We start from the raw sequence: 15068 nt of genomic DNA on the forward strand, positions 1-15068 counted from the left end.
TACTGAACTCATCACCCTCCCTTTTTAAAAATGTATTGTTTCTTATGTATTCCCTGTACTGTTCTTAAGAGTTTTCCAGACAAGAAACCTGGAAATCACACAGTTTACCTTCTACAATTAGTCATTCACCAAGTTCAGTTGAATTCTACCTTCTAAATAGCTGCTTTTTTTTTTTTTTTTTTTTTTTTTTTTTTTTTTTGCGGTATGCGGGCCTCTCACTGTTGTGGCCTCTCCCGTTGCGGAGCACAGGCTCCGGACGCGCAGGCTCAGCGGCCATGGCTCACGGGCCCATCCGCTCCGCGGCATGTGGGATCTTCCCGGACCGGGGCAGGAACCGGTGTCCCCTGCATTGGCAGGCGGACTCTCAACCACTGCGCCACCAGGGAAGCCCAGCTGCTTTTTTTTGCATTGTCTCTATTCTTACCACTGTTTGCTGCAGGTCAAGTTCTTTTCATTTTTCACATGAATCACAGCAGAGCCTCTGATTAGTCTTCCTACCTTTCCTTCCTCTCAGCCACCCTCAACATACAAAGGCATCTTTCTTCTGTATTTAGATCTACCTTCCCTTCTTCCTCCACAGTCATCCCTGAGGCAGTACTCTGGTTCCATTGCCCCTGTGCTGAATATCCTTCAGTGTCTCATCGTTTAGGTCTGAAGAGAGTTTAAATTCCTTAGAACTTACTGCATTCTCTGCAGTCAGACATATTAGATTGCTTTGCAGTTTCTGAAACTTGACGTACTCTTCTGTTTTCTGTCCCTGCACTTGCTCTTCTGTGTCTGGAATACCTTTTCCTCTCTTTCTCTAACTTTTAATAATCCTTCAGATGTTAGTTTTAATACCTCCATTTCCCAGGAAGCTTTCTCTGGTCTTCTTCCCACACTTACAGCGATCCTCCCTCCCTGTGCTGGCTGCCCTCTTTATAGTACTTGTCACACTATGTGAAAATTGTATGACCCCACTTTCACCCTTGATGTTGGAGAGCAGAACTTGTCCTCTACCCCTCTAGACTGGCCTAATGATTAAATTGACAATAAGACAGATTTATTTAGCAAATCTTTTAAATTGTAGAAACTGAGCATATTATGTAAATGATAGTGGAAGAGTCTCTATTCCATTTTCTTTTAGGCACGGACACTTGCTAATATGTTGAGAGAAGCTGAGAGAAAAAATGAAGAGCTTGGTGTGTTGCTGAAGTCACAGGAGGTTGAATCAGAAAGAGCCCAGAGTGATATTGAGCATCTCTTTCAACATAATAGGAAGTTAGAGTCTGTGGCTGAAGAACACGAAGTACTGACAAAATCCTACATGGAACTTCTTCAGAGGTAAATTAATAAAGTAAAAGTTTCTGTGTAAGGTTAGAATCTAGAATGAACACACGGCATTTCTCTTCTGTGTCCCTAAAATCCAATTCTGGGATTCATATATTCTGATGATACTATAAGGTAAGTAGTTAGCAAGAAACTTATGTCATAGTGCAATGAAGTATTGCTTACTCAAACTCAGTGTCATGGTGGGAAACAGAATACGGGTGTCTCTATTTCTTTCCAGTTGATGATACTTCTTTCCTTTATTCATAGAGTCATCAGTCATCTGGGATGTTAGCACCTCAAGGATAAGTTTTGTCCGTTTTGTTCACTGAGAAATCCCTAGGGCCTAGAACAGTGCTTGATACATGGTTAGACACTCCATAAATAGTTGTTGAATGACCTTAGTTGTCACAATTCATATCAGGTTGAACCATATGAATTGGCCACTTCTGAAGATCAAAAGTGGTTGAATATTAACAGTTGTCATATAATTCAGCCTAATAGCATAGAAATTTGGGTGTTCATGTTTAATTCACCTCTTAATTTGTAGTCAGTATTTCTCTTTGATGGCCTTGAATGTAGTTTACGTATATGTATGACTGTATCTGCAGAATAAATTCTTATAGGTGAACTGCTGTTTTAAAGGGTGAGTGCTTTTAAATTTTTGATTGATTGCCAAATTTCCCTCCGAAAAGGCTATGCCAATTTATATGCCCACCCACTAACAAAGTATGAGATTGATCTTTTTCCCTCCCTTGACACTTTTTATCTTGTAAGCCAGTTTTAAAACTTATGAATTATAAGGAAGACCATGAACAGTTATATACTTTCTACCAAACAATAAAAATAAAAACACTCTAGTTAACTTGTTTCTTGTTTTTCTTTATACTTTAAGACTGGTTAAGATTTGAAAAAATGTTCTTCTTTCTGTGGTATTAATGTAGAGATATAGAAATTTTTATCTTTGCAAGGTCCGTGTGCTTATTTTATTTGCCCATCAATAAAAATGAAGGGTGGAAAATGTACAGCATCTAGAAAATTTGTGAGGACAAGGTGATTTTTAAACAGGATATATTCCCCCAACAGCTTTTTCTGAAGTCTGATTGTTAGAGGCAGCCCCGATAAAGTGGACTATTTGTGTTAAATCAGGGTATAAGAGAAAGTAAGCAGTGGTCCAAGAGAAAATGGGCTTTCTAGGACCTGCTTATGTTCCAGGCAGTGATTGAGGGGTGGGCCCAGAAGTAAAACTCCAGCTTTGAGGGGCCAGGTGAGTAACAAATAAATGAAGCTGGCTGGGGAAGATCATATGTAATGGTAGGAATATCTAAAGGCATTCAAATTCAGAATTTTAAAAACTCTGTGTGGGACAAGTAAAACACTTTACAGGCCACATTTAGCCAGTGCCACCAGTTTGTTTGTCTTCGTAGTTAGAGGCATGAAAACATTTTATGCTTAAAATAGTTAGGTGTCAAAGTATTACTTTGGAAAGGAATTCTTTTATGTGGTTACCTTGCACGTAAAAATAAGCAGGACTATAAGATGCAGAGCTATAGAGACAAGAGAAATTTAGTATCCTCAACTACTTAATTCATTAATTTGACATTTTTACTTAAACATATATTATGCCCAAGAGGCCAGTGATGAAAGGTGCAAGTTTAATTTTTTTTGAAGATGTCATCCTTTTATAGAAGTTGTTTCAGTTTCTGGACTTAACTATAAAGATAGAGGCATGTATTTTATAGCAAATTATGTAATGCAACATTATCTGTAAATGAAGCTCTTTATCCATAAATATGAAGTTAAAGCCCCATGTTTCCACTTCATAGTAATTTTTACCTCCTCAGTCAGCCAAAACATATCTTTATTATCTTTTAGAGTTAAACTAACTCTGTTTATGTCCTGCTTGTTCATGCAACATTCCTCCTTTTCCCTGCAGTATATGCAATTTGATCAGAAGAAATGGTAAGGAAGACCCTGAGTTTCTTTTCTCCATCATATGTGTTCCTCCATAAAAATATCACCTCATCTCCTTGTCTTTTCAGGAATGAAACTGCTGAGAAGAAGAACAAAGATTTACAGGTCACGTGTGATTCTCTAAATAAACAAATTGAGAGTGTGAAAAAGTTGAATGAGTCACTCAAGCAACAAAATGAAAAGTAAAATCTCTAGTTCTTTATTCTAATTATTTTGGATTTTTCAAAAACAAAATGATTCCCTGTATATAGAACATTGCTTTTTATAGATAAAATTAATGGAATTATTACTTATTGCAGATATAAAGTGCACATTTGGCAGAAGTTAAGGGTGATTACCATTCTTCGGAATTTCCTCTTAAAATACTTGTAAGAAAAAGAAATGATATGATTCACTGATGTTTTCTTCTGTATTGTTTTATAACTTCAGAACTATTGCCCATCTAATAGAGAAAGAAGAACAGAGAAAAGAAGTACAGAACCAACTGGTAGACAGAGAATGTAAGCTAGCAGGTTAGTAGCTTATTTAACAAATTGTCTATATTTTAACCTATCTTGTGTTGGAAGAAAATCAAAGCATGAGTGGTTTTTAGTTTGCTGTTTCATTATTTTCTACTTCTCTCATTTTTTTAAACCTTAAATCACATCTTAAATAACTCTCCTTTTCTTGCCATAACATTTTACAAGGTAGTTTAGTTAGATTGATCAAATTGAAAAGGCAATACATTTTTTTGAAATCTAGGAGTTATAGGAAATGATTGCCCTTTTTAAAAATAAAGATTTTTTAAAGAATGTAACAGCAGGTGGCAGTGCTAGGTAACTTTTAGTTACTAGCTTCTTAATGGTAGTAGTTCTGAAATGATCCACAAAAACATTTTTGTTCTAACTCACTTGACTTAGAGCACAGACATCTACCTATATAGTTTTTCATTGTTTTCTCTTGCCCTTTCTTTTCTAACCCTTAACTCTGAGGATTGTCCTTCCTCTCATTACTGTATATTGTGTTTAGAACAGAGGAGGAGGGAAAGACATGGAGATTTGGCATTTTCTGTAGAATACTGGCATAGAAGAGTTTCATGGTGTTTTTTTATTCATCAAGTACTGTATAACTTTTATTTCTAGCAATATGTTTTTCTTCTTTCTAGTTGTCTCTTTTTTGCTCTTATATAACATAATAGCTTCTAAACTTTTTCAGGGTAATATCAGTATAGGACCTTAGAGTACAAAGCTGACTGTTTGTTTGTTTTAAGACCTGGCACAAAAAATAAAAGTACAAGAAGAAAAGATTGAAGTCTTACAAAGAGAAACGGAAGATAAAGAAGAAGCCATTGGTATCCTTAGAAAAGAGTTAAATAGAACAGATCAAATAAGAAAAGAATTGAGCATTAAGGTAAGAATCTGTTGCATTCTCATTTGCAGTAAAATGAAAAAGTCTTATTTTGTGAAAAAGGTAAATTTGGATAAGTTAATATTCTGTTTCTTTAATAATTTTGCTTAGAAGATAATATTAGAATCTCAAAGTGATTTGACAATTGGTTTGTTATGAGGGCTCTCACAGTGTGAAAACTTGTACTTCCTAAAATTATTACACATTAATTAAATGTATACTGTGTTACAGCACTTGCTGCTTTAAAGGGGGCAAAGGATACAGAAAGGGGTTCCCAGTTCTTAATGTCACATACAGGTAGCTACCTGTATATATGTATATAGCTGCATCTCTCTACTTATAGGGATGGTGATAATAATAATCGTAGTTCGTATTTGTTTAGAACTTTATAGTTTACAAAGGACTTTTGAAATGTTTTTCTTAATCTTCCTCCCTTTAACAAATATATTAATTTATAAGTATTAATAAATATTTTCATCCTACAAATGAAACGGAATCTTGGGTTAAGTTACTTACTCAGGGTTAGTCACATAGCTAAGTGAAACAGTAGACTTATATATTCTAAGGTCATTGCTCTTTCTACATTCATGATTGCTTGAGTGCGGTAGCCATGAATAGTGCTTTCTGGACCATCTACCACTAGGAAGATGAGAACACACCAAGATTTTAAAAAGACTGAACAACTATAGAGCATAAGTGACAGAAGAGGCATAAAATTTAATGCCACATTTACAGATATCCTGGTTCTGCTTTAATGTGTTTACCTTAATAGTAATTCTAAATGATAATATGTAGTATTTTCTGCAAAAGTCCAACTGCTAGCATTGACTTAAAAAGACAAATTGAATGTGTCTCCCCAATTTGTATTATATTGTTTATCAACTATTGATCTTAAACTTACCATATAATTGTTAATTAAAATATAATACATATCGTAATGTATCTTTTGATATGGTTGTCTTACAAATAAAAACTAAGGACATCTTAAAGCATGTTTCTGTGAAGAGAAAACATGCTAAGTTTGTTTTCTTCAATTTCTCTCCCCCATACCCCTTTTTTAGGCTTCCTCCCTAGAAGTTCAGAAGGCTCAGTTAGAAGGTCGTTTGGAAGAGAAAGAGTCCCTGGTGAAACTTCAGCAAGAGGAGTTGAACAAACACTCTCATATGATAGCAATGATCCACAGTTTAAGTGGTGGGAAAATAAATCCAGAAACTGTGAATCTCAGTATATAGATATTATGTATTTTTCTACTGGGAAGGTGGGGTAGGAAAGGTAATTTGTGACTCTAAAACAAGAGCAAATTATTATCTAATTATTAATTTAGTAAAGAACCTGATCTGATACATGTTTTTATTTGGTCTTAAAGTTTTACTTCTTGTTTCTGGATTTTATTGCTTAAAGCTTTCTTTGGTTTTTACTTCAGAATATTCTTCTTAGCCTCCATTATTGTTTTTTCTAAGGTGTTTTCTTTTTCCTTAGTTGCTTTCCACTCTCTTCTGCTTGTTTAATTTATTCTCATTTGTGATTAGATTTTTAAAATCAGATGTCAGTGCATTTATTTTTCCTTCTACTTTTATTGAAATATGATTGACACACAGTACTGTATGAGTTTAAGGTATACAACATAATAATTTGACTTACATACATTATGGAATGGTGACCACAGTAGGTTTAATGAACATCCATCATCTCATAGAAACAACATCAAAGAAATAGAAAAAAAGTTTTTTTCCCTTGTGATGAGAACTCTTAGGATTTATTCCCTTAACAACTTTCATATATGAGGTAAAGAAAGCAGTGTTAATTATCTTTATCATGCTGTACATCTCTAATACTTTGTCTTATAACTGGAAATGTGTACCTTTTGATCACTTTCATCTGATTCCCCCTTCATCCCCACTCCGTGAATCTAAAATAACTTTATTACTGCATTGAAAATGTAGTAAGATATATGGTATAAGTTCTAAATCTTTAAACATGCAGTGAATATTTGCAAAAATAATGTATAAAAGTTAGAAAATAGGTGATATATTGTGACTATATTGTTTGTCACATAAAAAACTGTAGTAACTTACAGAATTATCAATATTTATGAATTTCTTACAATTTACATACAGATAACGTGGATTCTACCTTTGCCACATATTCAGAAATTTATTTGTTGTTAATTCTGATGTGAATTTCATTTGATATATTGTCTTTCATTTACATAGTTTTTAATTAGGCTGTTAAATTTTAAAGCATGACTTAAATGTCCTTATTTATATATTTCTTTAATACAAGGGAATTTTTCAGTACTCTTCATTTGAATCAAATGTTCTGAGTAGTGTTTAAGAAGAGTTTTTATATTAAAAATTTTGGTTGATTTTATTGCTATGCTATTACAACCATTGATTTTACTTGGTATTTTCTTCACTATTTGTATCTCTGTTTGACTTAGGTAACTTAGATTTACTTCTATTTTTCAACCATAGTATATCTGAATTTATATTTAGAGAATATATTTTTATAATTCACTAATTATATTAAATAATATCAAACTGATAGTTCTATATATTTGTATACATTTTGTACAGTTCTGCAAAATTTTTAAAAAGCATTGTGTTGTGTAACACATTTTAAATTGCTACTCTTTCCATAAGGGGTACATTCTGTTTCTTTTTGAAACTGCATGCATTTTCAATTTAATATGAAAAATAATGTTGAAATGGATAGATATGACTGAAGAACAAAAGGTCCTGTAAGATAAAAACCAAAAAAATTCTATAAAATAAATACATAAATGAAACAAAGAGTTCTAGGGAAAATCAAGCTAACTTTACAGTTTAGACATCTCAAGACACTGAGCCTAGCCAAGGGCTGCCCAGTTGAACTTTTTGTGGTGATGGAAATGTTCTGTATCTACACTGTCCAGTACCATAGCCTTTAGCCACATGAGGCTGCTGAGTGCTTAAAATGTGTCTAGTGCAGGGGAATAATTGAATTTTTAATTTTATTTAATTTTAACTTTAATTGCCATCCTACTGGACAGTGCAGATCTAGCCATTCTTGCAAGTATGCATTTGTTTAAGCCACTCTGTTTGCCTATTCTTAATGACCTATATAGGTAGAGACTCCATATGTTTTTCAGCCTTTCTTTAATACAGTAGTGTTAACCTGTTAATCTCTTCTCCCTGAAGAAGAAAAGCCATATTTCAAAGGTGAGTACTAATTGTCATCCACCTTCATTTCTCTTTTTTCATAGTCTTTCTGTCTCTCGTAGCATCTTTCATATTGTTCCTGTTGTGTTGTTTTTCTTAACCTTAGTATGTTGGCTACCTTTTTTTTTTTTTTTACTTTTTGGTTCTGTGTACCTCAGATCAGAAAAACAAGTGTGCATGTGTAAATGTGTTTTTTCTTCTTTTGTAAAAATTTTATTTTAAGCAAGTTTGAGTCACTACCATTGTCAGAGTTTTACAAATGATTTCTATGTGTGTATTCCCATTTCTTAATGGGGAATACAAAACTAAGTAAATGCATCATTATATTAGAATTGTTCATATTCTCTAAGAATTTTGCTATAAAGAGTTTGAATCCAAGTGTACATTAACACACTTCCTTATACTGTTTAAACTTGCTACTTGAACAAATAGAGTTTCCATGGCTGATTGGAGTTATACTAAACTGTCATCTGTTTAATGTCAGGGCAGGAAAAAAAATGCTCATTAAAACTTAATGCTGTGTTTTGGGGGAAAATTGTCAGATTAGTGCCCTTTTAGTTTTCTTTATTATATGTTGCAAAAACTAGTTATTTATGTTAAGGATATAGTGAGGTTCTATCTTGAGTTAGGACTGTTAGTTAAATGAAAATGTAACTGAATTTCAACTTCTACTTGAAGCTCATTCTTATATGTTATAGATACCTCTAATCAAGGTATAGTCACTGAAATACATAACCCTATTTTACTTTGATATTTTTCTTTTCCTCTTTTCAAATAGTTATGAATCGTATTTACTACTTTGCTTTTGACATGCCTACTGTTGTATAAAACACATGTTCTGTGTGTGACTTAATTCCTTTGCAGAAATCAGCACACGTTTTCTGTAAAGGGCCAGGTAGTAAATATTTTAGGTTTCGTGAGACATACAGTCTCTCTTACAACTACTTAACTCTGCAATTATAGCATGAAAGTAGCCGTCCACAGTACTTAAATAAATGGGCATGGCTGTGTTCTGATAAAATTCTATTTACAAAAGCAGTGGAAACTTTGCTATTAAATGTTATATCTTACTGATTAATTTGACCCTTTTATCATTAAGAAATGTATCACTTTATCTTTGGTAATCTTTGTCTTCACATCTATTTTATTTGATATTAATAGCCTTTTTATGTTTTCTGTTGGCCAGGTATATCTTTTTTTTTAATCAACTTTTAACCTGTGTCTTATAAAATGCATGACTTGTAGACAGTATATAGTTGGGTCTTGCTTTTTTACCTGTTTTGACAAGTAAGTCCTTAACTTTCACATTCCACTTGGAGTTAATATTGTACTACTTAACATAAAATGTAGAAACCTGACCACTATGTGGATTCTCTTATCCTCATCCTTTATGCTGTGGTTGACATGTATAAGTATATACATTATTGACCCCCAAAACAATGTTGTGGTTTTTGCTTTAAACAAGTATATAGAAATACCCTGGCTTTCAACATCATAATATATTTACCTATCTTCACACAATAAGACACACAAAGTAGTGCCTTCAATGTAGCATTACTATTTTTCCTTCTGGAAATAATAAATAACTTGTGGGAAGATACCACAAATATCCTGTTTCTTCCAACTTTTACCTACTAGTTTTAGTGTCCATTGATGATTCTCACTTGAATCAGTTATTACTCAGATGGTTGCCAAGTGGTTATTTTCTTTTACTTTTTTAATAGGAGACTATTGAACATTTTGTTAATACTATGATATACTGGGCATAACAGTCTAAATTGCATTATCTGTTACATCATTAACAAAATACAGTGCTTACAGTTTTACAATTAATAGAGTATGTACTTTTTTGTTTGCATATTCTCATAAGCCAAGAATTTTGAGGTTTGCTTTCTGTAATTTGAGAAAATAAATAATATGTATGTTAAGCATATTGAATATTTTTTCAAACCATAGAGCCCTTTTGATATTATCTTCCTTCCCAAGCTCCCTAATTTGACAATTGCTCATTTAGATTATAAGATTCTGTTTGTTTCAGTCACTTGGCCTTGGCTCTCTCAGTGATCTCCAATAAATATTAAATGCATGTTACCTGTAATGATAAATATTTTGAGTTAAGAAACTGATTGTATATTTTTAGCATTCACTGAGTTTACACTCAAGATAATAAATTTTAAAGAAATAATTAAGATGAACAAAAAAATATGACCTATGCCTTTAAAAGGTAGATGGTTTATTTTCTTTTTATAATACCGATAATGAGCCTGATAAGTACTTGAAATCGCATGCCTCTGTAATCCATAAGTTGAGAGGAAGCATTGTAAAATTTAAAAAAGCATGGGTTCTTTGAGATGCACATGTCCTATCTGGTGTTCTCAGGAACCCTTATCTCTGCCGTCTTTTTAAAGGCAAATTTTTAAAAGATGGTAAAGTAATTTAGAACTTGACTTGTCAAGGATAAATAAAAATCTTAAGTGTCTTTTCTGTAAACACTAGTGAAAAGGGTTTAGCCATCCAGGTAGGTGACCTTGATTTGTTCATCTGCTAGAAGCCCAATTTGAATCCAACCCCTTGTAACTGATGGCTTTTATGTTGTACCTGACTGAGGGCTGAAATCTTGAATGGGAACTATGAGGCCTCTGTGTTTGTTGTATGTTCATATGTATCTATATGTGTGTTGTAGGTGTATGATATTGCCAAAAATGAATTCATAAGAGAGCTCTACTTAATTGGCATTAAAAAAAAAATTAAGTGCTTATATAAATACTCAAATAAAAAACAGTCTGGCCAGAATGAATTTTCAGGTTCATGTCATCTGGAAACTGATATCTGGCATTGAAGGTGTATTAAGCTTGTTGGTTTGATTAATATAGACATGTTTCTAGAGTCATCAACATAATACTTCTGTTGTACCTAGGTTTATTAGAGGTCAAATAAGACCTTATTCTATCTGTTACAAATTTGTCAACAAGAAAGGTAACTCAATGTGAAAAAACTTTTAAGAAAAGTAAGATACATGTTTTTAGTAAAAGAAGTGAGGATGAAAAATACTGGAAAGAGTTATGCATGATTAGGATTTTGTAAGGTTGGATTGAATTTAGTTGGTAAATGCATTTTGTTAGGAATGGGCTAGAACAAGACTGGATTTGGTTTCTCCCTCCGAAGTATTCTTGAAATGCTTCTTTTGACAACAGATTATGTGAGTTTCTTTGACTTTAAGTGACTTGTATTTGCTTTTGAGCTCTTTTGTAACTTTGGTTAAGAAATAAGTATTGTCTCACAGTGACCTATGATCCTATTTGACCAAGTGTTTTAAAACTTTTTGAAAAACTTCCCAAATACCAAATTTTAATTGTTTCTTTTGATTTCCAGCTAACTTTGGGGTACTTTAGAGGGCCCCTGCGGTATGTTAAAGAGAAATGTTTAACTAGGATTATTTGGTATGTTAAGTTAAATGTAATCAGTCGTAATTCTGGTTTTTATAACCAAGTTTCTTTATCGATTACACTGTAATCAGACGTTTTGCCATGCCTTTTAAGTCTTTTGTCATTTATAGATATTTTTGTACTCTGAAGCTCTTACAAAAATTGCTTCATCATCAAGGAGATTCATAGAAGGGCTATGGAAACAGTTTTTCCACACCAAGATGATGGCTATGCGAGGATTCCAGCCTATACCAACTTAAAACAAGGTTTCCTGCCCCCGGGGCCCCTAGATCAGGCATCCAGAGATTTTTACTCCCTGACAGGTAGGGTCGACGCTCCTACTCAGCCTTGAAGCAGTTACAGAAGACAGACCATCGCCCTTCTGCTTCCCATAAGAATATGGGAGTAAAATCTCTGAGGGGGGAATGAAACAGGAGGAGGCAGGGCACAACCTTTGAAAGAATGATACAGCCCAAGGACACAACATAAACTGATTAGAACCAAATGGATCCAAGATGGCAGACAAGTAGACTTCCACTAGACCTTGAGCCTCAGTATACACTCACATCAGCAAGCTAAATGACATACCCACAGGCACCATGACAGTTCCAAGACTGACCATAAGGATCAAAAACTAGGCGGTGGCCCAATTTCTGGAAATCCCTGCCCCTTCCTAAAATAGAATACTCCTCCCACTCATTAGCCTATGAAATTACCCACTCCTATAAAAACTGACAACCCCATACCCTGGTGCCTTTCTCACCTGAGAGGGCCCACACTCTGTGGAGTGTGTTTCTAAATAAATCCACTTCTTAACTAAAAAAAAAAAAAGGTTCCTTTGAATCTGCAATTTACTTTGAAGTCTTATGCAGTCTTACTCTGCTTAGCATTTTGTATCTAATTGACTTTCTTCCTGTCGTACAAAGAGGCCTATTTTGTTTATGCTTGTGTTTATCTAAGCATTTCAAAAATACCCTAGAGAAAACATAATTATCATGAATGAAGAAGTACCTTAATTCTCAGAACCCAGCTTTTTTGCACATTGAGCCACAAATAGCCCTTCATAAAGAAACTAAATGTGAAAAGAAGTATCTTTCCTCCCAACTAAATGCACTTTTTTTGTTATCTAATTCCCCAAGGACCCAGCATTCATATGCTTCTTTTTTTCGGTTTTTTAAAAAATTTATTTTTTTGAAGTATAGTTGATTTACAATGTTGTATTAGTTTCTGGTGTACAGCAAAGTGATTTAGTTATGTATATTTTTCAGATTCTTTTGTATTATAGGTTATTACAAGATACTGAATATAGTTCCCTGTGTTATACAGTAGGACCTTGTTTATCTAGTTTATATATAGTGGTTTGTACCTGTTAATCCCAAACTCCTAATTTATCCCTTCCTACCTTCCCCTTTGGTAACCGTAAGTTTTTCTATGTAAGTCTGTTACTGTTTTGTAAATAAGTCCATTTGTATCATATTTTAGATTCCACATATGATATGATATTTGTCTTTCTCTTACTGACTTCACTTAGTATGATAATCTCTAAGCCATCCATGTTGCTGCAAATGGCATTATTTATTTACATTTTATGGCTGAGTAGTATTCCATTTGTGTGTGTGTGTGTGTGTGTGTGTACCACATTTTCTTTATCCATTCATCTGTCAAAGGACATTTAGGTTGCTTGGCTATTGTAAAACATTGGGATGCATGTATCTTTTCAAATTAGAGTTTTCTCTGGATATATGTCCAGGGGGAGATTGCTAGATCATAGGATAACTGTTTAGTTCTTTAAGGAACCTCCATACTGTTCTCCATAGTAACTGCACCAATTTACGTTCCCACCAACAGTGTAGGAGGGTTCCTTTTTCTTCACACCCTCTCCAGCATTTGTTATTTGTGGACTTTTTAATGATGGCCATTCTGACCAGTGTGAGGTGATAGCTCGTAGTTTTGATTTGCATTTCTCTGATTATTAGTGATGTTGAGCATCTTTTCTTGTGCCTGTTAGCTATCTTTATGTCTACTTTATAGAGAAATGCCCATTTATTTCTTCTGCCTATCTTTTGATTGGATTGTTTGTTTTTTTGTTATTGAGTTGTATGAGTTGTTTGTTTAGTTTGGAAATTAAGCCCTTATTTGGTCACATCATTTGCAAATATTTTTCTCCCATTCTGTGAGTTGTTTTTTTGTTTTGTTCATGGTTTCCTTTGCTGTGCAAAAGCTTATAAGTTTGACTAGGTCCCGTTTGTTTATTTTCGGTTTTATTTCTTTTGCCTTACAAGACTGAGCTAAGAAAACATTGCTACAGTTTATGTCAGAGAATGTTTTGCCTATGTTCTCTTCTACGAGTTTTGTGGTGTCCTATCTTATATTTAAGCCTTTAAGCCATTATGAGTTTATTTTTGTGTATGGTGTGAGGGTGTGTTCTAACTTTATTGATTTACATGCAGCTGTCCAATTTTCCCAACACCACTTACTGAAGAGATTTTGTCTTTTCCCCATTGTATATTCTTGCCTCCTTTGTCAAAAGATTAATTGACCATAGGTGTGTGGGTTTATTTCTGGACTTTCTATTCTGTTGCATTGATCCATGTCTGTGTTTGTGCCAATACCACACTTTTGATTATTGTAACTTTGTAGTATTGTTTGAAGTCTGGGAGGGTTATGCCTCCAGCTTTATTCTTTTTCCTCAGGTTTGCGTTGGCAATTCTGGGTCTTTTGTGATTCCATATAAATTTTAGGGTTATTCTAGTTCTGTGAAAAACGTTATAGGTAGTTTGATAGGGATTGCATTAAATCTGTAGATTGCTTTGGGTAGCATGGCCATTTTAAAGGTACTAATTCTTCCAATCCAAAAGCATGGGATATCTTTCCATTTCTTTAAATCATCTTCAGTTTCCTTTATCAATGTATAGTTCTCAGCATATAAGTCTTTCACCTCCTTGGCCAGACTTCTTTAGTGTAAAGAAACGCAACAGATTTATGTATGTTAATCTTGTATCCTGTTACCTTGCTGAATATGTTTATCAGTTCTAGTTTTTGTGTGGAGTCTTTAGGGTTTTCTGTATATAGTATCATGTCATCTGCATATAATGACAGTTTTATCTCTTCCCTTCTAATTTGTATACCACAGAGGGTTTTTTATATAAAGTCTAGCCAGTGCTGAATAAGAGAATGACATTTTCAAAGTCAATAGAGTAGGTTGAGTTACAGTTTCATTATGTTATTAGAAACGAATTTTTCACTAAGTAGCTGAGCATTTGGCAGGGATTTAGTAGTGAACATGATTCTGCCTCTCTGTTAACATTATGTACACTCTTATTCCAAGAGTTATATTTCACCTCACTTATCTCAAAGAGCCAAAAGATAACAACGTATTAGAGTAGCCTTATTCTTTTTGCAAACTTCAAATAAAAAGGCTTATGATTAGCCCTTAGAAAAGACAACACTGTTCATGTTCAGTTAAGCAGGGTTTTTCTTTACCCAAAAGTAAAGACTAGTATTAACTGCTACAAACTAATTTATATAAAGCTCACAGTTAATCAGCATGTTAAAGCTCTGGATTCTTAAAGAACAGTGAGCCCAGGCCTCATGCATTTCACAAAGATTAAACTTTATATTGCGTTTTCTGAAAGAAGACCCGATGATTCAAACACAAACTGATATGTGTTTAAAAAAACATGTATTATGGGCAATTTCACTTCTGAGAATTTATCGTAAGGAAATAAGGATGTGCACTAAGATTTAGGTACAGTAATATTCATTACAGCACTGT

General features: G+C 33.7%; 1 protein-coding gene across 1 annotated transcript in view; it reads left to right on the forward strand.

Moving 5' to 3' along the window:
• CIP2A (cellular inhibitor of PP2A) overlaps positions 1-6943 on the forward strand; it is a 28736-nt gene extending 21793 nt beyond the window's left edge. Inside the window, exons 17-21 of the mRNA XM_024735358.1 lie at positions 1127-1323; positions 3351-3464; positions 3712-3794; positions 4532-4671; positions 5730-6943. Of these exons, the coding sequence (XP_024591126.1) occupies positions 1127-1323; positions 3351-3464; positions 3712-3794; positions 4532-4671; positions 5730-5900 (705 nt within the window). The 3' untranslated portion in view covers positions 5901-6943. The remainder of the gene's footprint in view (positions 1-1126; positions 1324-3350; positions 3465-3711; positions 3795-4531; positions 4672-5729) is intronic.
• Positions 6944-15068: the final 8125 nt, after the last annotated feature.

The sequence above is a fragment of the Neophocaena asiaeorientalis genome, unplaced genomic scaffold (assembly GCF_003031525.2).
Source record: "Neophocaena asiaeorientalis asiaeorientalis breed wild unplaced genomic scaffold, Neophocaena_asiaeorientalis_V1.1 scaffold136, whole genome shotgun sequence".
NCBI classification, from domain to species: Eukaryota; Metazoa; Chordata; class Mammalia; order Artiodactyla; family Phocoenidae; genus Neophocaena; species Neophocaena asiaeorientalis.